A 20,049-nucleotide genomic window follows, 5' to 3' on the forward strand; every position below is an offset into this window, starting at 1 on the left:
TTTACATCTTTATTGGAGTATAATTGCTTTACAATGGTGTGTTAGTTTCTGCTTTATAACAAAGTGAATCAGTTATACATATACATATGTTCCCATATCTCTTCCCTCTTGCGTCTCCCTCCCTCTCACCGTCACTATCCCACCCCTCCAGGTGGTCACAAAGCACCGAGCTGATCTCCCTGTGCTATGCGGCTGCTTCCCACTAGCTATCTACCTTACGTTTGGCAGTGTATATATGTCCATGTCTCTCTCTCGCTTTGTCACAGCTTACCCTTCCCCCTCCCCATATCCTCAAGTCCATTCTCTAGTAGGTCTGTGTCTTTATTCCCGTCTTACCCCTAGGTTCTTCATGACATTTTTTTTTTCTTAAATTCCATATATATGTGTTAGCATACGGTATTTGTCTTTCTCTTTCTGACTTTTCACTCTGTATGACAGACTCTAGGTATATCCACCTCATTACAAATAGCCCAATTTCGTTTCTTTTTATGGCTGAGTAATATTCCATTGTATATATGTGCCACATCTTCTTTATCCATTCATCCGATGATGGACACTTAGGTTGTTTCCATCTCCAGGCTACTGCAAATAGAGCTGCAGTGAACATTTTGGTACATGACTCTTTTTTTTTTTGCGGTATACGGGCCTCTCACTGTTGTGGCCTCTCCCGTTGCAGAGCACAGGCCCTGGACACGCAGGTCCAGCAGCCATGGCTCACAGGCCCAGCTGCTCCGCGACATGTGGGATCTACCCGGATCGGGGCACGAACCTGTGTCCCCTGCATCGCCAGGCGGACTCTCAACCACTGCGCCACCAGGGAAGCCCCGATGACTCTGTGAATTATGGTTTTCTCAGGGTATATGCCCAGTAGTGGGATTGCTGGGTCATATGGTAGTTCTATTTGTAGTTTATTTATTTATTTATTTTTTTGCGGTACGCAGGCCCCTCACTGCTGTGGCCTCTCCCTCTGCTGAGCACAGGCTCCGGACGCGCAGGCCCAGTGGCCACGGCCCACGGGCCCAGCCGCTCCGCGGCACGGGGGATCCTCCCTGACTGGGACATGAACCCACGCCCCCTGCATCAGCAGGCGGACTCCCAACCACTGTGCCACCAGGGAAGCCTTATTTGTAGTTTTTTAGGGAACCTCCATAGTGGCTGTACCGATTCACGTTCCTGGGACTGATCTCTGTGCTCATCACGTGCTGTGCTCCTGGTGTGGTGGGTGGCGGCCTCAACCGCGTGTGCCCATCAGTAAGAAGAGTGGCTCCCTAACGCCAGAATTCTGAAAACGTTGGTTTATGTGTGTGTCCTTTTTTAACATGTAGTTTGAAAACTTTCCCAGGCAATTTGGATGTTGACCCCACCCCTGGATATGCCCCCCAGGAGGGTCTCCCTCACCTCCCACCCACCTTGAGGACCCCTGACCTGGAGGGAATCCAACCAGACAGCTTGTAAGATGTCACAACGAATCCTTTTATAGAATAGCACCAAACTTTGCCATGTGACTCCTTTTCCTCCCCACCCCTCTGCAATCCTTTGATTTGGGGTATTTCACCATGCTCCTCCTTTCCACGGATATGGAAGGAAGACCATGTAGCCTGCCCATGGCAGTCTCAGTGGGCAGCTGGCTGCTCCTTCTGTCTGGCTGGTGGGACTGGCCGGCTCCCTGGGGTGGTGCTCACAGCAGTCAGAGCAGAGGCTGCTGAGGACACAGTCGCTTTCTGGGCCGGGGGAAGGGGCACCTGGCTCTCACTCTGGCCTCTGGCTCTTCCACTGATCGGCCTTGGGCTCTGGGTCAGTCGTGTCACCTCTCTGGGCCTTTGTTTTCTCATCTGTAAAATGGGAATCAAAAATGCTCATCCGCCTAGATCACTGAACCAACTGAGACAGTGTATGGAGGGCCCTGAAAAGAACCGTGGGGATGAGAGACCTTTAATATTAAAGTATAACCACTTCTTCCCCTTCTACCATCTCAATCCTTGTTTCTTCTGCTGTCTTTGCCTTGGTACTACCTTACCAGTCGTGTGTGTGCGTGTTCTAGTTTATTCATCCAAAACAGTCTTCCCGTCCCTCCCTCCTATAGACCCCAGTGCAAAGGTAACCCACCCTCAGCACGACAGATAACACGTATCAGCAGAGATGGCGGTGAAATGCAGAATTGAAACATTTATTATTTGGAGTATTTGTTTCATAATTTTCAGTAATTTAGAACTTTCTGAAATCAGAACTAAATCACCCAGAAAAATCTCTTCTTTTTGGTGAACAGTGTACGGTAAGATTTCTCCTTCCCTGCCCTCTTCCCCACCTTCTAACACCTTTCATTTTGACCTCACTTTCTGTTCCTACCCCTCTGTATTTTTGTAAAAAACTTCGGGCTGACAAAGGTCAATTGTTTAATTAAAAAGTTATCTCCCTCGGGACTTCCCCAGTGGTCCAGTGGTTAAGACTCCGCACTTCCACTGCAGGGGACACGGGTTCAGTTCCTGGTCAGGGAATTAAGATTCTGCATGCCACGCGGCACGAGACCAAAAATTAAAAAAAAAAAAAAAAGTTATCTCCCTCTACCAACCCGTGTACTTCTGGCTAGCACCACACATTGTCATGTGACTCAGTAATGGGCAGGGACCAGTCTCTGCAGACCCTCCCCAGGCTCCTGGGCTGGCCTGGCCACCATCTTGGCCAGACCAGGGAAGTACGAAGGGTGGGGATGTTCTGGTTGCCACTCTGAGGAACTGAAAGCCTGGCAAGTTCCAGCCAGAAAGAATCCCCAAGGGGGACCTGTTACCGGGAGGCAGTGTCCCCAGTGTCTTGCCATGGAAGGGATTTGGGACCCTTTGATGAAAGACTGATTTGACTCACGGGGACAGGACAGCCACTTGCTGCTGACTTTTAGAGGCTGTTAGGCTAGGCCCAAGTCTCAGTCTTTTTAAAACGGGTCATTGCTAGATGTCACAGTGACTGTTTTGTGGGAGGGGTAGGTTTGGGGAGTGGAGTGGTGAAGCACGCAGCCAACTCAATCTTTAGCGGAAAAGTGATTTTGCGCAGGACTGGCTCAATCGTCCCACCCTGGATAGGCCACGGTTCCCAAGCTTGGGAGGAAGGGGGTATATGTCTCCTTCACCCATGGTATCCTGGACCGCTCCTCCCCAACCCTCCCCAGCCCCCGGGCGCCCCCTCCCCACAGTGGCCCGACTGTGGGGAATCTTCTCACTAGCTCACCTGGGTGGGGGCTCCTCTGAGGCCTCTGCCAGCACCTGCTGAGGCACAAAAGCCTTTGGGAGACATTTCCTTTGCCAAACACACAAAGCACACAGACGCAGGGCATTTTTGTTTTTGGTGTGGTTTATTTTTTAAACCCACTTGTAGTTTGGGTTCAGCTGGAAAGCAGGACATACCGAGGGAGGGAAGGTGGTCGCGTGAGCAGGGTTCTGCTGCAGCTTTGGCGGGAAGCCCCAGGCCCCTGCTCCGGGGAGGTAGGACCCGTCACCAGGCTCCCAGCTGGCTCAGGTGAAGCGGGCAGCCCTTCTGTGCAAGTGTCCCGAGCAGAGGAAAGTTGCCATTTCTCTCATCTGCAGCCTCAAAGGCTCAGCCTGAGGTTTCCCAACAGAGTGCCGGCAGCTGAGGGACAGGACTCCACGGGCAGGCTGGACAGGCTGCTGGACGAGGAACACTGGCCGGCTTCTGATGCCAGATAAAAGACTGGGGCTTGGCGTCTGGGCAGCCCCGTGGGGCTGCTCTTGCGGCGGCCTGGCTGTCTGGGCCCCCGCCCCTGCAGCTGCCCAGGGCGTGATCAGTGGTACGTTTCCCACACCCCCCTCCCCATCCCTCAGAGAAAACAAAATAAAATAAAAATTAGAATAAATACCGACTCGGCCAACATTTACATTTACACGGATGGACAGGACGATCCCCAAACTTTAAAGGTGTACAGACTGGTTAAGGAAGGACGAGCAGACGAAAGTGGGTTTGGGGGGGTGCAGACTCTTGTGGAGGATGGTGGGGTCCCGCCTCGTGCAGGGGAGGCTGGGGGCCTTCTTGGGGCTGCGGTCCCAGAGCTTAGGCAAAGCCACAAGGCCATGGGAGCAGGAACAGGCCAGCTGCCTGAGAGGAAAACAATGACTACCTCGTCTTGACTGTCGGGGGAGAGACCGAGACAGGACCCGCATCAGACGGCTGGACTTTGCCTCCTCTGTGCCAAGGAAGCCACAGGCGAGGAGGGAGAGCCATGCAAGCATTAGAAACGCAATATCCAGTTTAGCCTCCCATCAAATACATTCAGAGGTCAACTTGGATATGGCCTCCCTCACTCAGCAGGGGAGATCTGGCCTGGGGAGGGGGCGGAGGTCTGGGGGCGCCCGCCTCTGCCCCCCAGTTCCTGTCTGAGTAGTCTCCCGTGGGAAGCTGCCTCAGTGTCTCAGATTTTAGGCTTTACTCTTATTTCCTTAAAAAAAAAATTTTTTTTTAATGTTTTCCTTCCATGTCTGAAGAAGTAGCAGCAACCCATATTTAGAAAAACAGCTTCACTTGTTATCCGGATCGGCTAGGAAGCGCTTTCAAGCAGTGGGATATACTAGGCAAGCCGCATGTCTGGAGCCACGGTGACGCGACACGTAATTAAAAATATATTTATATATGTTTACATATTTATACCTCGCTTCTTCCCACTCTGGTCCTAACAGTCAAGGAGGGGTTGGCCGTGAGGCAAGACCACCAAGGAAGGCTGTCAGGAGGAAGGGCATTAAGCGCACAGTGCCCGACACGCCACTCGCTTGGCTTTCCAGGGGACGTCAGCCCCCTGAGCCCATGGTATCTGGGGCCCCTTCATAAAGCTCGCTCTCTGAGCCCAAGGTAGGGGTGGGAGACCCACTGCCCGGCCTCCTCGACTTTCGACCTCAGTCGCAGGCCCTCTCTGTTCTTCCAGGGCCCTGCTTCATTCTCAGGAGATGTGCTCGTACACACACACACACACACACACACACACACACACACACACACACACACACACACACACACACACACACACACACACACACACACACACACACACACACACACACACACACACACACACACACACACACACACACACACACACACTGGAGGGAAGCAGGGCCCATTTCAGCCCAGGTGCGGCTCTCTGAGGGCTGCCAGGGCGTGGCTGCTGGCCCGGCCTCGGCTGCCGACTCCTCGGGACCATGATTTCCCTGGTGCCCTCTCTGAGCATCCTAACATCAACCCGGCTCTTCTCTCAAGGCCTCCTGTGGGGCCTCTGGGGTCCCTGGGTCCCAGGCTGAGCCAGAGGTGTAGGCTGAGGAGGAAAGGCAGTGAGGAGAAGCTTGGTAGGAAGGGGCCGGGAGGGCGAAGGCGGAGGCCAGGGCCAGCGTGGGCTCCTTGGCAGAGGTGACCGACCCACTCCAGGTAAACCGGGCCCCCATGCCTTGTCCCCAACAGGCTCTTTCTGGGGACTGCAGGCAGGTGGCAGCTGGTGGGGAAAGCCAGGAAGTACGGAGGAAGCTGCTCCCCACGCCACCTGCCTCCTCTCCGAGACTCAACAAAGGGGATTTCCTCCAGCCTGACCGGACCAGGCAACCAGTGGGCCTCCAAGGTGACCCAGAGAAGGACTGGCCTCAACAAGGAGCAAGTGAGGGAGCTGCTGGGCTCGGAGGTTGCTTTGCAGGGGCTCATCAAAGCGTGGGCTCCAGACCAGGAGATGGGCCGTGTGGACACCAGTGACAGCCCGAAGCCAGCCTCCCAGGGCCCAACACGCATCCTCCTTTCCAGCCATCAGAGAAGGAGCTGCTCCCAGGGCTTGGCCCCTCCAAGAACCCTCAGACTTGTTCCCAGCCTGGAAAGCTAGCGGCTTGCTGGGTCCCCTGATGGTCCCCACGACTCAATGAATTCATCCCTTCCCGACAGCCCTGGGGCTGCAGTGCCACAGCCCTCCCGGGGCACAGACCGTGGCTATGGGCTAGGACACTGGCACAGCTCGTTTAGCTAGCCCTGGGGAGCCCTGCGGGGCCCCCCCATTCTCCCTCCAGTGAGAGCTTGGGACAAGACCTGTGTGTGGAGCGGGGAAGTATCACCGGGCGTTTTGGTTTTAATTCGCCAGCCTCGCTCTGAGCCTGGTTCACTACAAGGCCCCGGGGCAGGACGGGTTTAATGCTTTCCCAGCAGCGACAGTATCAGCCCTTTGAGGGAGGAAGCTGGAAAAAGAGAGAACAGAGGTACTGGAAGCCGTGGCCTGAGGGGCACAGGGTTCCAGCGGGTTCCCCTGCCGGGGCAGAAGTTTCCAGTTACCCTAATTGGCTACTGGCAAGCTGTCTGTGGCTAGAATCCTTCCAGAGGGGGCCGGGTTTGATCTCCCTCTCATCAGGGGGTCCTTGCGGTGCTGACTGTGTGATCACATTGCGGGCCCTTTGCGTTGAGAGAGGAGACTTCAAAGCAGCTGACTTTTGAAAAAATAAAACACAATGAAACAAGAGTGCAAGTAGAAGGAAAAACTCCATCTCTCCTCCAGGCCTCAGGCCCGCCCCCGGCCCCCTGGGCCTGCAGCTTGGGGGCTGAAGGGAGGAGGCTGGATGTGGGGAGGGTGGAGCATGAAGGTTAGAGGAGACGCCTCTGTCCCCCGCTCGGCCGTAAGGACAAAGGCCGTCAATTGCGGGCGGCTGGTGGGGACCGTGCCTGCCTTTGTACTCCCGGACATCTGCTACACGTCGCCTGCTGCCAGTTGGCGACTGCGGCTGACAGCATGCGGGAACAATGCAAGCCCGTCTCCGACCCACTTTTTCAGCCTTCTGAGGTCCTTTCTGACCCAAGCTGTACCCTGCGTGCAGGCTGCCAAGGCCTCTGAGGAGTCACAGAGATGAAGCCCTTGCACACAGCCCTGCTGGGGACATGTTGCATGGGAGGGGGTGGGGAGGAGTGGAAGTGAGGGGGGGAGGGCCAGGCCACCGCGAGGAAGAAACATGCTCCCCTTACTGGTGTGAGCGGCCGCATGCTCGGGCTGGGGGGCTCGGGTAGGGGGGCGCTCCTCCTAGGGCTTTGGTCCCTTCCCCGTCTGGCTCCATACTGGCCGCCGGCTCTGCTTGCCTTCCTCCCCATTTCTTTCTGCCGGCAGGGCCACCCCTGTCCTCCCGTCTGTCCATCTGGCTCTGTGCACCAGGGCCCCAGCTGCCCTCGGGCCACCCGCCAGGCCCCCTGGCTGTCAGGCTGTCAGTTTCTGGATGGTTCTGTTGTAGTACTGCGTGATGGGGGGCGTCAGAGGGTTCCAGCTGTTGGCGTGGAGCTCGATGACCTCCAGCAGCAGGGACCGGGTCAGCATCGACTCTGAGGGGCACAGCATCTTGTCGCGGGCACTGGCCAGAAGCTCCGCCATCATCTCGGGCAGCTGCTCCTCCAGCAGTCGGCCTGTGCTCTGCAGCTGTGGGCAGAGAAGTGGGGTTAGGACGTGAGCTGGGCCCTGAAAGGGCTCCTGACCCACCTTGGTTAGGGGTGCTGGGGGCAGGAACGGGAAATAGCTGGATTATCCCAGGAAGGTGCAGGCCCAGTCCTCTATGCCACAGGGCAGAAGGATGGAGAGTGTGGAGGGTGGACACAGCCAATGCGAGAGCCCACATTTAATACCCAATCTGCCGGAGGAATAAGAGGGGTCAGAATATTGCCTGCTGCCCAGGGCTGCCAAGAGTCCTCACCAGGAACACGCTGCTTCTCCCTTCATCCACTTGCCTCCCCTCCTACAGGAAGCCTTCTTGGACTATCGCCCACAACCTCAATGGCCGTGTGACCTGCTTCCTTCAAGAGTGACCAGGTGGCACCGTGTCAATTTTCACTTGCTGGGATGTCTCTCTGGAAACGAACTTGGTCATTATTACCTGCATGTGTCCGTGTGGAACCCGAGAGCAGGGATGAGGTCTCTTGTTTCTCTCTTTCCTTCTCTTCTGCCCCCAATCGCACCTACATACCCCCAGAACTGACCCCTGCCCACACTTGTGACACGAAGGGGAGGAGAGAAGTATGAACTGGGGCAGAAGGCCAGCCAGAGGGCCTGCCCCCAAGAGAGGCCCCTGGTCATCTCGAACAGCCCCCTTAGGAAGAAGGAGCCCCGATCCTCCGGATCAGCGCACCCTCGGCCGGCAGCCCGTGCAGCTCCTCTCCCTATAATCTAAGTCCCCATCTCTGCCCCACCTCCAGCCTCAGCCCACCCGCTTTTTCAAGGCTCTGCCTTCTTCACGAAACCTTCCCTGACCTTTCTGGCCCACTCTGACCTCTCTCCTAACTCCTCAGGGATGCATGCTCTGTACCCATATTTATTCTCTACACTGTCCCATCCACTCTGTGCATGTGACAGAGGTCTCTATCTCTAGCCAGACCACAAGCTGTCTGGAGGCAGGGACCATGCTTTCTCCTCCCCTCCTATCTCCCCTGCCTGGAGCCCCGGCGTGCCCTGGGTGTGGGCCCTGGAAGCCCCTCTCCTCACCACGCTCCACTCTGAATGTCCCTGGGCTGTTTTCTTTTTTTTTTTTTGGCCACGCCGTGCGGCTTGCAGGATCTTAGTTCCTCGACCAGGGATCGAACCCGTGCCCTCAGCAGAGGAAGCGCGGAGTCCTAACCACTGGGCCACCAGGGATTCCCCTTGGACTGTTTTCTGAAGGTACAGCTTTGTCCCTGTAACTGGGCCAAAGCCAAGTGTCTGAAGGAAGATCCCGGAGAGCAGAGGCCACACCTTGGGAACAGGAGTGGGACCTCATGGGGGCTGCTTGGAAGTGGACAGTGCCGACCTGGGGGTTCAAGCCTCAGCACCTCCCCCCAAACCCCACACCACTGAAGCCAAAGGAGATATGTGGGGGCAGGGCATCACCTAAAATCTCCTAAGTCATTTATGTGGTGCACCTGGCCGAGGAGGAGGTGGTCTTGGGGGCAGAGGGAGAGTGGACGATGCTAGCCCTCCATCCTTCCCGCCAGAGAGCCGGCAGTTCCCTCTCCTCCAGCAGAAGTCCACATCCACTCAGGAAGCCGTCCGCCACCAGCCCCGCTCGACACGCCCTTGCCCTGGACCCGTGGATGCCTCCAGTGGTCCTTGAGCCCCCATAACTGTTAAGGCGAGAGGGACGCACAGGGTCTGAGGTGGGAGGTGTCTAAGCCACGCTGCTTACCTCCATTGAGCAGCACAGGACGGCATCTTCCTTCACATCCTGAGATTGCAAGAGCTGGAAGAGAGCGGCAGAGAATTACGCTTAGGCTGGTGCACTGCTCTCAGCCCCCTGCAGCCCAGAACAAGCATCTCCAAGGGGCGGGCCAGAGAGGCAGCCCACAAAGGACGGCGGGCAGCAGGGGCACTGCCCCAGGAAGCAGTGATTTCTCTGACGGGATCTAAGCAGCTAGAGGACCGCCGTAGTCACGGAGCGTGGGCATCCCGGCCAGGTCAGAGGGCTTGACTAGAGGCCACGGCAGAGCAAGGCCGCAGGTGGGTTTGAAGGCAGCGGCAAGCATGCTGGGATCATCAGCTATGAGCAGCTGGTCAGCAAAAATGAAATTCACGTAGATTTCCTGATTAGCGAGAGGGGCTCAACCATGGTCTCAGGTGCTCCTGGGCCCTGGCTATAGGAGGACTTGCAGAAATCACAGCAGTCTTCTCCACGGGCCCAGCAATGTGAGCCTGCAAAGCCATGCAGACTGTTCCAGAGGCTGGAATTGCTTCCTGACCAAGGCCACGGCCGGAAGGCTCAGCACGGGGACTGGCCACCCCCCGTCCGGGCTTTCCTCTATGTGCTGCATTTCATTCATTCAGTCTCTCTCCCTCTCTCTCTAAATTGAGACATAACTCATATAACATCAAGTTTACCATTTTTAAGCATACAATTCAGTGACTTTTAGATTCACAAGGTTGTGCGACCATCACTACTAACTCTAGAATATTTTCATTTCATGGCTCCCAAAAGAAACCTGTACCCATTAGCGGTCAGTCCCCTTTCCCCCGCCACCCCCGCCCCTGACAACCCCTAACCGCTTAATCTCTATAGATTTACCTATTCTGGACATTTTATACAATGGAATCATATAACACGTGATTTTTTTGTGAATGGCTTCTTCCACTTATAATGTTTTTAAGGTTCATCCATGTTGTAGACTGTGTCAGTTCTTCATTCCTTATTGGGGTTGGAAGATATTCCACTGTGATACACCACGTTTTGTTTATCTACTCATCAGTGGATAGACATTTGGGCTGTCTCCACTTTCTGGCTGTTGTGAACAAGGCAGCTATGAACACTTGTGAACGAGTTTTTGTGTGGACATGGGTTTTCATCTCTCTTGGGTACGCACCTAGGAGTGGAATTGCTGGGTCATGTGGTAACTCCACATTTAGCGGTTTGAGGACCCGATAAACTTTTCTACGGTGGCTGTGCCATTTTTCATTCCCTCCGGCAGTGCCTAGGGTTCTGATTTTTCCACAGCATCACCAATATCTGTTATTTTCTGCCTTTTTCCCCCCATTTTTTCCCAGGTCACTTTCCAGCTTTCCTTGGAGAATTCTGGATCACTCCAGCCCATGGTGCCCACCCCTGCTTCTCACTCCCGAGCACCCCCTGGCTTTCCCACCGCTCAGCATTCCACACAAGTGGCAAGACATCTTCCAGTGTGAACTGTGGCCTCCTGAAGGCAGGGCAGTGTGACGTTCATCTCTGCTGCCCTTTAACACCTAGCACAGCTCCTGGCAACAGTAGGGATTCGATAAATGTGGGTCGATGTGATTTATGCATTGTTTTTGTTTTTTGTTTTAAAGGAAGGGCGGAGGGTAAGGAGAGAGCACAAGAGGAAGGCATTTTTAGGGTCAGCTTCCTTGTCCACTAACCGAGAACTGGAGTCAAGGTTTCTGATCTGGGCATGACGCGTTCAAGGAGGGTGAAATCACACACAACCCCGGGGACTGTTCTCACTGCAGACTCGAGATCCAAATTCCACACACTCTCCTTAACTTCCCCCTCCTCCTGTCATATTGCCCAGGGTCTCCCCCAGCAGAAGCCGCGAGCGGTCACATCAGGGGGGCTGAAGATGTATGTATTAAATGTCAAATGAGTCCAGGGGCCAGATCAGTGTGGGATGCTGTGCCCAGAGATGCTCTCAGGGACCAGACCTCCTTCCTCTTCGTATCTCGGCAGGGCTGGGCACTAACTGATCCCACAGTAGACACACCGAAAAAGAAATCATTTGGGGATGAAGGAGCAGAGGTAGGTCTCAGGCTGCTCAAAAGATGAGCTGGTGGAGAGCAAGGGACCACCCGGGGAAGGTAACAGTGTCGGCCATGCAGTGACAGGCGTTGACGGCCATTGGTGGGCACGCTCTGCCCAAGGACACACTTCTGACTCTGGGCCTCTGTGCTCTTGTCAGCCAGGAATTCTCAGCCACCACCTGTCTGAAGACCTTCCTTCCTCAGTTTACTCAGGGCTCTGCCCCGACATCACCTCATCCGCCAGGGATTCCCTGACCGGCCCGCGTGTAAGTGATCCCGCCGTTCACCTCCTGACTTACTTCTCTCCACAGCCTCTCTCACCCCTGACATACGATCTATTTGTTTGTCTGCTGTCTCCCCCAGGGGAAGGCAAGCTCCAGGAGGGCAAGGCCTGTTTGGTCCATTCTCTTCCCGAAACCTGGCACCGTGTCTGGCACGTAGTAAGCACCTGGAAGTGTTTGCTAACAAATACGCCTTGAGTAGCAGGGAGAAAACCCACCCAGCTGGGAGGGTCTGCGAGTGAGGAGGGACTGACCTTGAGCCGCAGCCCCAGGGCAACTCACCCCAGTGCATGCGCCTGAAAAGGCGACAGTGAGCGGGACTTGGATACCTCCACCCCACAGACTTCTCCTGTCAGAGCAGACACGGCACAAAATTATCATCAGTGTGTCTGCAAACGTACAGCGTGTGTGGAAACAGAAGTTGGTGTGACTCTCTAAACGGCAATTTGGTGATAGCTATCAACACTGCAAGTGTACAAACCCTCTGAGCGGCGATACTACTTCCAGGAATTTATTCCACACGTGCCCCCCGCTGCCCACATATGCACCATGACATGCATATAAGGTTTTTGCTGCACTTTTGCAAATAGCTTGAATGGCTACCAACAAGGGGACTGGTTAAATTATGATGATACATTTGCACAGAGGAATACTCTGCAGCACACAGCTGTCCACCCTCCTCCCCATGCCGGTGTCTGCTTCTGGGGTTTTCTTGCCCCGCAGGGCTGCAGCCCCTCAAGGGGAGCCAAGGGAAGCTTCCACTGAGTCAGTGTCTGGGGGAATTCTGGGGGTCACACTAGGAAGGACCTCTCTCATCTAGAAAACCCTGGAAGCAGGTTCTGGAAAAAGCTGGGGGGAGGTGACTCACCTTGCAGCAGGCGTACCGAGTCATGGGTACTGGACCACGGGTTGGTTCCAGCATCCGACCCAGCCTGCTCTGGGAGGGGCTGGTTCCAGGACTTGGAGGGCCCTGACTGTCTCGGGGGGAAGGTGGGCGTAGCCCCACTGACTCTGCACAGAACATGAGGACAAATATTAAGAGAACCCTGTGAGGTTCGTTGGGACTTCTTTCTGATGGTAACTTTGTTCCTGCATAGATTTCCCATAGTGCTTAGCAGGAAGAGAAACCTTAAAATAAAAATTGCTGGTAGAAATCACAAGAAAGGGGGAAAGTGGGGTATCTGGTGGGAAGGGAACTCCCAGAGACAGAGTGGGTGGTGGCAGCCATTTGGGGACGAGGGGGCAGGCAGAACTGGGAGCTTATGGGAAGGAAGGAAGGGGTCCCGCTCTGGGTGCACCCGGCACGTTGGCTGACACACAGTAGGTGCTAGTAGTGACTGTCATGGGAAATTGAGATGAACCTGGGATCATGTTCCGTTCTGAGACCAGCTTCTTAGGGGTCCTGGGGCTTTGAGACATGGGAGGTAACATGATGGGAAATTCTATGAACAGCCGGGGCCGGACAAGTACTAGATGCTCTGAAATGTGACTGTTTCTCCCTCCAAGTGGCCCCTCCGACTTCTGCCCGCACTGCGTGGACAGCCTCGTGGAGCCTCATGCTTCTGCCAGCACTTCGCCCAGATGAGCAGGTGTCTCCTCTTTCCTTCTATGGCCCGAGGCCCGCCTGCCCTCCGTCTGCTCCCCGGTGACGGTTCAGAAATGCAGAGCCGGTCCAGGGCTTCCCGTTCTTCCTTCCTTTTCCACATCTTAGTGACTGGACTACCTCCTCCCTTCTGCACACCCAAACCCCTGCAGGCCTGCTCCCTCCCTGGGGGGCTCTGGGGGGACAGACTCAGGGTGGGGACTCTCAAGCAGGGCTGTGGGCAGGCTCTCACCCCAGAGCCTCTCCTCCCACCTTATCTTTCACTGGTTGTTTGGGAAAGTCTGTGCTAGCCAAGAATCACATTGAGTGATAGGCCCTCTCGCAAACGGCCTGCTGGGTTTTCTCAAGGAAGTGGGGGAGGACTGACAGGCCTTCACTGTACTTTTCCTCTGCCGTTGCTGGGATGCAGAGTTCGGGAGGGGAATGGGTGCTGCAGACCACGTCCTACTCTCCCCCAAACGCTATCTCGGCCTGTCCGTTGCCAGCTTTTGAGGGCGGACCCTTGGAGGCTTAGAGCTGAAGGGCTGCAGAGAGGACGTCCCCTCAGCCCCCATCATCACAGCTGGGAAGTCCCACCCTGCTGCTCTGTGTGGTGGAACGAGAGGCCGGCTGGCCTTACCTCGGGGGAGCACTTGACACACACTACGGGGCTCCCTCCCCAGGACCCCTGTCAGTGTCACTCTGAGAGGCTCCAGTGCCTCTGGGTGATCAACGGCTTCTCAGGGATCCGTCCTTGTCTCGCTCTTTGTGGGCAGTGTCCAAGGGCAAGACCTTTCCACACTTTTCTGTCTTGGCCAAAACTTAACCTGTTTTGTGTTCCATTTCTTCATGGCTTGCTTTCCTAAAACACAGCTAGTTTCTGGACAAATGAATCCCTGCTGGTACACTGAGGGGGCCAACTCTGTTGTTTATGCGTGTTCTATTTGGGGTCTTCTGGACACAATGCTTCATTTAACTCCAAGCAACTCTCAAAAAGTAGTGGCAACTTGAACAGATTCTTGTCCACCCGTGTTCACAACGGGCAAGGGGTGGGAGCAACCCAAGTGTCCACTGACGGATGAATGGATAAACTAAGTGTGGTCCATCCATACAACGGAATGTTATTCAGCCTTAAAAAGGAGGGAAATCCTATCACGTGCTGCGACATGGACGGACCTTGAAGACCTTATGCTGAGTGAAATAAGCCAGTTGCAAAAGGACAAGTATTGTAGAATTCCATTTATATGAGGGACCTGGAACAAATTCATAGAGACAGAAAGTAGAATGGTGGTTGTCAAGGGCTGAGGAAGAGGGACTAGGGAGTTAGTGTTTAATGGGGACAGAGTTTCAGTTTTGCAAGATGGAAAAGTTCTGGAGACGGATGGTGGTGATGGTCGCACAACGATGTGAATGTGCTTAACGCCACCGAACTGTCCACTTTAAAATGGCTAAAATGGTCAATCTTATGCTTGCTTTTTTTAAAACCACGATTTAAAAATGGTTTAAAAGCAGTGGCAGGGAGCAGGTACTCTTTGGTGGGCAGGTCATTCTCTGCCTGGACAGGACTGTCCCCTTTCTCTGCTATCGCTCGTTGGAAGAAAAGCTGTAGGGATGGAGGAGACAGGGCTGCAGACCTGGGGGCTGAAGGCCCCGGGGGTGGGGGAGGAGCAGCCCACTCATCGAAGTCTCTGGCACAGAAAGGAGTGTGGGCGGGCTGGGGCAGGCACCCTGGAACAGCGAAATGTGTTTCTTGGACGAGAATCCAAGGCAATTGTGCGAGCCCACACAGTGTTTGTTCGGAAGCTAATGCATTCCTGTCCTATTGTCTCTGCCGGAGACTTGTGGGCACACCCTTCATATCCTCCCTCGGGGAGAGGCCAAGGTGCTTCGAGTCAGCCTGTGGGCGGCTGGACAGCAAAGGGAGAAAGGAGCCTGGTGGGAGCACCTCGGAGTCCCCGGGGGAAGGAAGCCAGGGCAGGGCCATGCCGCCCAAGGGGTGCCCTCAGTGCAGCCAGGCTGGTTGCTTAGGATGCCACCCTGTGCGGAGGGAAAGAGGGTGCTGATGGAGGGACCCTGGGGCCGTCTTCCTGTGCGGGAGGGGAGCGAGTGCTGGAGATCACAATTTCTTCTAGCCCCCCTCCGCCCAAGCTCCCCCAACCACCTCAGCTCACCAACAGCTTGGTTCCAACCCTGGAAGAACAACCCCAGACAGCCTAATGCAGCCCCAGTAAAAGCTCAGCCAGTCCCCACCTGCAGGAGCCCCTCTTTTAAAGGTAGTCAAGGGTAGGCTGGGAGCAGCAACAAAGGAGCAAAAGTGAGGAGATCTCAGAGTGTGTGTGATTGGCTGGTTTGCTGGGGAACAAACCCAGAGCTCTGATTGGCTGGCTGGGCCTACAGAAGGGCAGTGGCAGGATATCCTGCAAGCATGGAAGAAGTAGTGGGAAGAGGAGAGAGAAAAAGAAGCAGCAAGAGTGGGAGGTGCAGGTCTCCAGGGGCTGAGGAAGCCACAGTGATGGGCACAAGCCTTGACGGTGGAGAGATGGGAGAGGCAGAAGAATGAGGCAGAGCCAGAGGAGATGGCCCCGATGCGTGGCACGTGCTCTAGAATGGTGGCCGGGGTGAGGAGCTGCACAGGGCCACCTGCATCTCAGGAGGGCCCTCAGGTTTGAGTCAGGGCATCTCCACCCTGTGCCTCTGGTGGACCTGGACCGGCATCTACAGCAGAGTCTAGAGGACAGCTCCTCATAGTGACCTTGAATCTTCAAGAAGAGGGTCAATTACATCTGGGTCTCTTCAGGGAGGCAGGGAAGTAGATAATCTAGCCACAAGAGGCTGTCATCAAAAACATGCAGAAGGGGGGCTTCCCTGGTGGTGCAGTGGTTAAAAATCCGCCTGCCAACGTAGGGGACATGGGTTCGAGCCCTGGTCCGGGAAGATTCCACATGCTGCGGAACAACTGCCCGTGCGCCTGCGCTCTAGAGCCCGCGAGCACATCTACTGAAGCCTGCGTGCACCTCAACGAAGAGTAGCCCCCGCTCTCCGCAACTAGAGAAAGCCCACACGTGCAGCAATGAAGACCCAACGCAGCCAAAAATAAATAAATAAAATAAAAACAAAACAAAACAGGTCACCTTATCTTTGACAAAGGAGGCAGAAATGTACAGTGGAGAAAGGACAGCCTATTCAATAAGTGGTGCTGGGAAAACTGGACAGCTACATGTAAAAGTATGAGATTAGATCACTCCCTAACACCATACACAAAAATAAGCTCAAAATGGATTAAAGACCTAAATGTAAGGCCAGAAACTGTCAAACTCTTAGAGGAAAACATAGGCAGAACACTCTATGACATAAATCACAGCAAGATCCTTTTTGACCCACCTCCTAGAGAAATGGAAATAAAAACAAAAGTAAACAAATGGGACCTAATGAAACTTAAAAGCTTTTGCGCAGCAAAGGAAACCATAAACAAGACCAAGAGACAACCCTCAGTATGGGAGAAAATATTTGCAAATGAAGCAACTGACAAAGGACTAATCTCCAAAATTTACAAGCAGCTCATGCAGCTCAATAACAAAAGAACAAACAACCCAATCCAAAAATGGGCAGAAGACCTAAACAGACATTTCTCCAAAGAAGATATACAGAGTGCCAACAAACACATGAAAGAATGCTCAACATCACTAATCATTAGAGAAATGCAAATCAAAACTACAATGAGATATCATCTCACACCAGTCAGAATGGCCATCATCAAAAAATCTAGAAACAATAAATGCTGGAGAGGGTGTGGAGAAAAGGGAACCCTCTTACACTGTTGGTGGGAATGTAAATTGATACAGCCACTGTGGAGAACAGTATGGAGGTTCCTTAAAAAGCTACAAATAGAACTACCATATGACCCAGCAATCCCACTACTGGGCATATACCCTGAGAAAACCATAATTCAAAAAGAGTCATGTACCAAAATGTTCATTGCAGCTCTATTTACAATAGCCCAGAGATGGAAACAACCTAAGTGTCCATCATCGGATGAATGGATAAAGAAGATGTGGCACATATATACAATGGAGTATTACTCAGCCATAAAAAGAGACGAAATTGAGCTATTTGTAATGAGGTGGATAGACCTAGAGTCTGTCATACAGAGTGAAGTAAGTCAGAAAGAGAGAGACAAATACCGTATGCTAACACATATATATGGAATTTAAGAAAAAAATAATGTCATGAAAAACCTAGGGGTGAAACAGGAATAAAGACACAGACTTACTAGAGAATGGACTTGAGGCTATGGGGAGGGGGAAGGGTAAACGGTGACAAAGCAATAAAGAGGCATGGACATGTATACACTACCAAACGTAAGGTAGATAGCTAGTGGGAAGCAGCCGCATAGCACAGGGAGATCAGCTCGGTGCTGTGTGACCGCCTGGAGGGGTGGGATAGGGAGGGTGGGAGGGAGGGTGACGCAAGCGGGAAGAGATATGGGAACATATGTATATATATAACTGATTCATTTTGTTGTGAAGCTGAAACTAACATACCATTGTAAAGCAATTATGCTCCAATAAAGATGTTTAAAAACAAAACAAAACAAAACAAAACAAAAAAAACGTGCAGAAGGTTTGGCTTCTATTCACTAAGAGTAACTCCGGGCATGCCACTTAGTCACTCTGCACTTCAGTTTCCTCACTTGAGAATGGGAATAATACTTGCCTAGAATTGTTTTGAGAGTCAGTGGAGATAATGCATGTGAAAGAGTTCTGAAAAGTGCAAGGCTTGATTCAAATGCAAGGTGTTATTATTGTTATTAAATGTATATCTTCATAAACATGTATCTTTCCTGAAGATCTCGACCCACTTTGTAACGTACCATCCCATTTATCCCCGTGACACTCTTGTGGAGACAGGGAAACGACACAGGCATTATTATCTCTGCTTAATAGACAGAGAAACCGAGGCTCAGTAGTTCGTGACTTACTTACACAAGCCAGACAGACAGTAAGTCTGGGAAGAACTAGAAAGTGCTTAGAAGCCCTGGGTCAGCATCCTTTTCCTTGGGGAATTACTTTAATTTCTCCCACATTAGCTAATTCTTACTTTGCTGGTTGGAGCTCATAATTCTTTTTTTTTTTTTTTTGGTACGCGGGCCTCTCACTGTTGTGGCCTCTCCCGTTGCCGAGCACAGGCTGCGGACGCGCAGGCTCAGCGGCCATGGCTCACGGGCCCAGCCGCTCCGCGGCATGTGGGATCTTCCCGGACCGGGGCACGAACCCGCGTCCCCTGCATCGGCAGGCGGACTCTCAACCGCTGCGCCACCAGGCAAGCCCCATAATTCTTAATTTTGTTGTTGGTGATGATAATCAATCCGGGCCTTCACAAAACTGAATTGATTTTACCTATTCTTTTTCTGCGTTGGCCACCATCTCTCCATCTACGCGTGCATGCATGCCTCCATCCACCAATGCATCCATTCTTTCATCCACCCACACATCACGTATCCAGCCTTCCATCTACCCACTCATCCTTTCACCCATCTTCCTAGCTACCCATCTACCCTCTCACCCACTCACCATCCAGCCATCCACTCAGCCAGCCAGCCGTCCTTCGACAACATTTATGGAACACCTCCTACGTACTAAACACGGTGTAAGTACCCGGATAACAAGGAGGATAAGACTTGTAACTTAGAGTCTAGTAGGGAAAACAGAGAGATTGCGCTAGGTATGTGGGGTTGGAACCTGGGACGCAATGGTGGCGGTGAAGAACACGCCAGGCATGTGCCCCAAGCGGCAGCACATGGCATATGCACAAAAAAAAAAAAAAAAGGTGAACTAATGGAGTGCGCTGGTGAATAACAAGCATTTCAAGAGGCTAAAATATACGGTGCTGGGGGAGAGAGAGCATATGATGATACAGAAGGCCAGGGCCACAGCCTAAAGGGCTCTAGATGCCATGCTACTGGGTTTGGATTTTATCCTAAAGGACTGCAGAGCCACCGAAAACAATTTCAACTGGTGAGTAGGATGATACTGTTTGCAGTGTGGAGAGTAGACTGGAGCTGGTGGGGTGGTGGGAGAATTGGAGGCAAGGAGACCAGTGAGAAATTATGGCGGCTCGAGTGAGGGCAGGGACAATGGGAGGAGATAGCTTAGGAGGCAGAAGTAAAGGTGAGGAAAAGGACAATGAGGAAGATGGATAAGCCCCGGGTTTGGGTCTTGTCCGCGGAATAAACTGGGGTGCCACCAGCGATGTTAGGAAGGCAGGAAGAGTTGGTTCTGGAAAAAAGGAATGAGTTCAGTGTTAGAAATACCAAGGCCACCGTCCTTGCGGGTCATCAGGGACGAAGACTAGTGGGAGACTGGCCACCTGTGACTATCAGTGCCCAGGTGTGAGTCAAGGCCACAGGTGTGACCTGGGGAATGACGTGGAATAAGAGAAGATGGTAAGAGCTCCAAACCCGGAAACAGCAACATCGTAAGGGCGGCAGAGGAGGAGGAACCCCCAAAGGAGGAAGAGGGTGGTCAGGCAAGTAGGCAGAGCAGGAAAAAGTGACGTCATGGAAGCCAAGGGAGTGCTAAGAAGTCAAGGTCACTTCTTGTCGACAAGGTCAACAGTGTCAAAAGCTCAGAGAGGTCAAGTGAGATGAACAATGACCAGGGCCCCCTGGATTTGGTGATTAGGAGAGCACAGGCGACCTTTGCCATGATGACTTCATGCAGGGAGGGGTGGGTGGAAGCCTGGGTAATGTGGAGCTGGAGAGACAGAGCGAGGTCAGGAAGTGGAGAGAGAAAGAGCTGACCATTGCTTTTTCTTTGGGGGTTTCTGTTCTTCCTTCTCTGTCTCTCACTCTCCTTTCCTCCTCCATCTCTCTTTTTTTGGGGGCGAGGCAGGGAACTTGCCTATGGAAGAGAAGAAGGGTAGGATGCTAGGAAAAAGAGACTGGCCCAGGGTCCAGGGGA

The 20,049-nt window shown here is 53.3% G+C and overlaps 1 protein-coding gene across 7 annotated transcripts in view; it reads right to left on the reverse strand.

Annotated features, from left to right (window-relative positions):
- Nucleotides 1-7,070: 7,070 nt before the first annotated feature.
- The window catches only part of CTIF (cap binding complex dependent translation initiation factor), a 313,070-nt gene continuing 300,091 nt past the window's right edge, over nt 7,071-20,049 (reverse strand). For all 7 annotated transcript variants that reach the window (XM_067699149.1, XM_067699148.1, XM_067699143.1 and 4 more), the window contains 2 exons: nt 9,153-9,206; nt 7,071-7,420 (listed from right to left, as the gene is read on the reverse strand). In XM_067699149.1, coding sequence (XP_067555250.1) covers nt 7,205-7,420; nt 9,153-9,206 — 270 coding nt within the window. In that variant the 3' untranslated portion in view covers nt 7,071-7,204. The remainder of the gene's footprint in view (nt 7,421-9,152; nt 9,207-20,049) is intronic.

This window comes from Pseudorca crassidens, chromosome 12 (genome assembly GCF_039906515.1).
Source record: "Pseudorca crassidens isolate mPseCra1 chromosome 12, mPseCra1.hap1, whole genome shotgun sequence".
Classification (NCBI taxonomy): Eukaryota; Metazoa; Chordata; class Mammalia; order Artiodactyla; family Delphinidae; genus Pseudorca; species Pseudorca crassidens.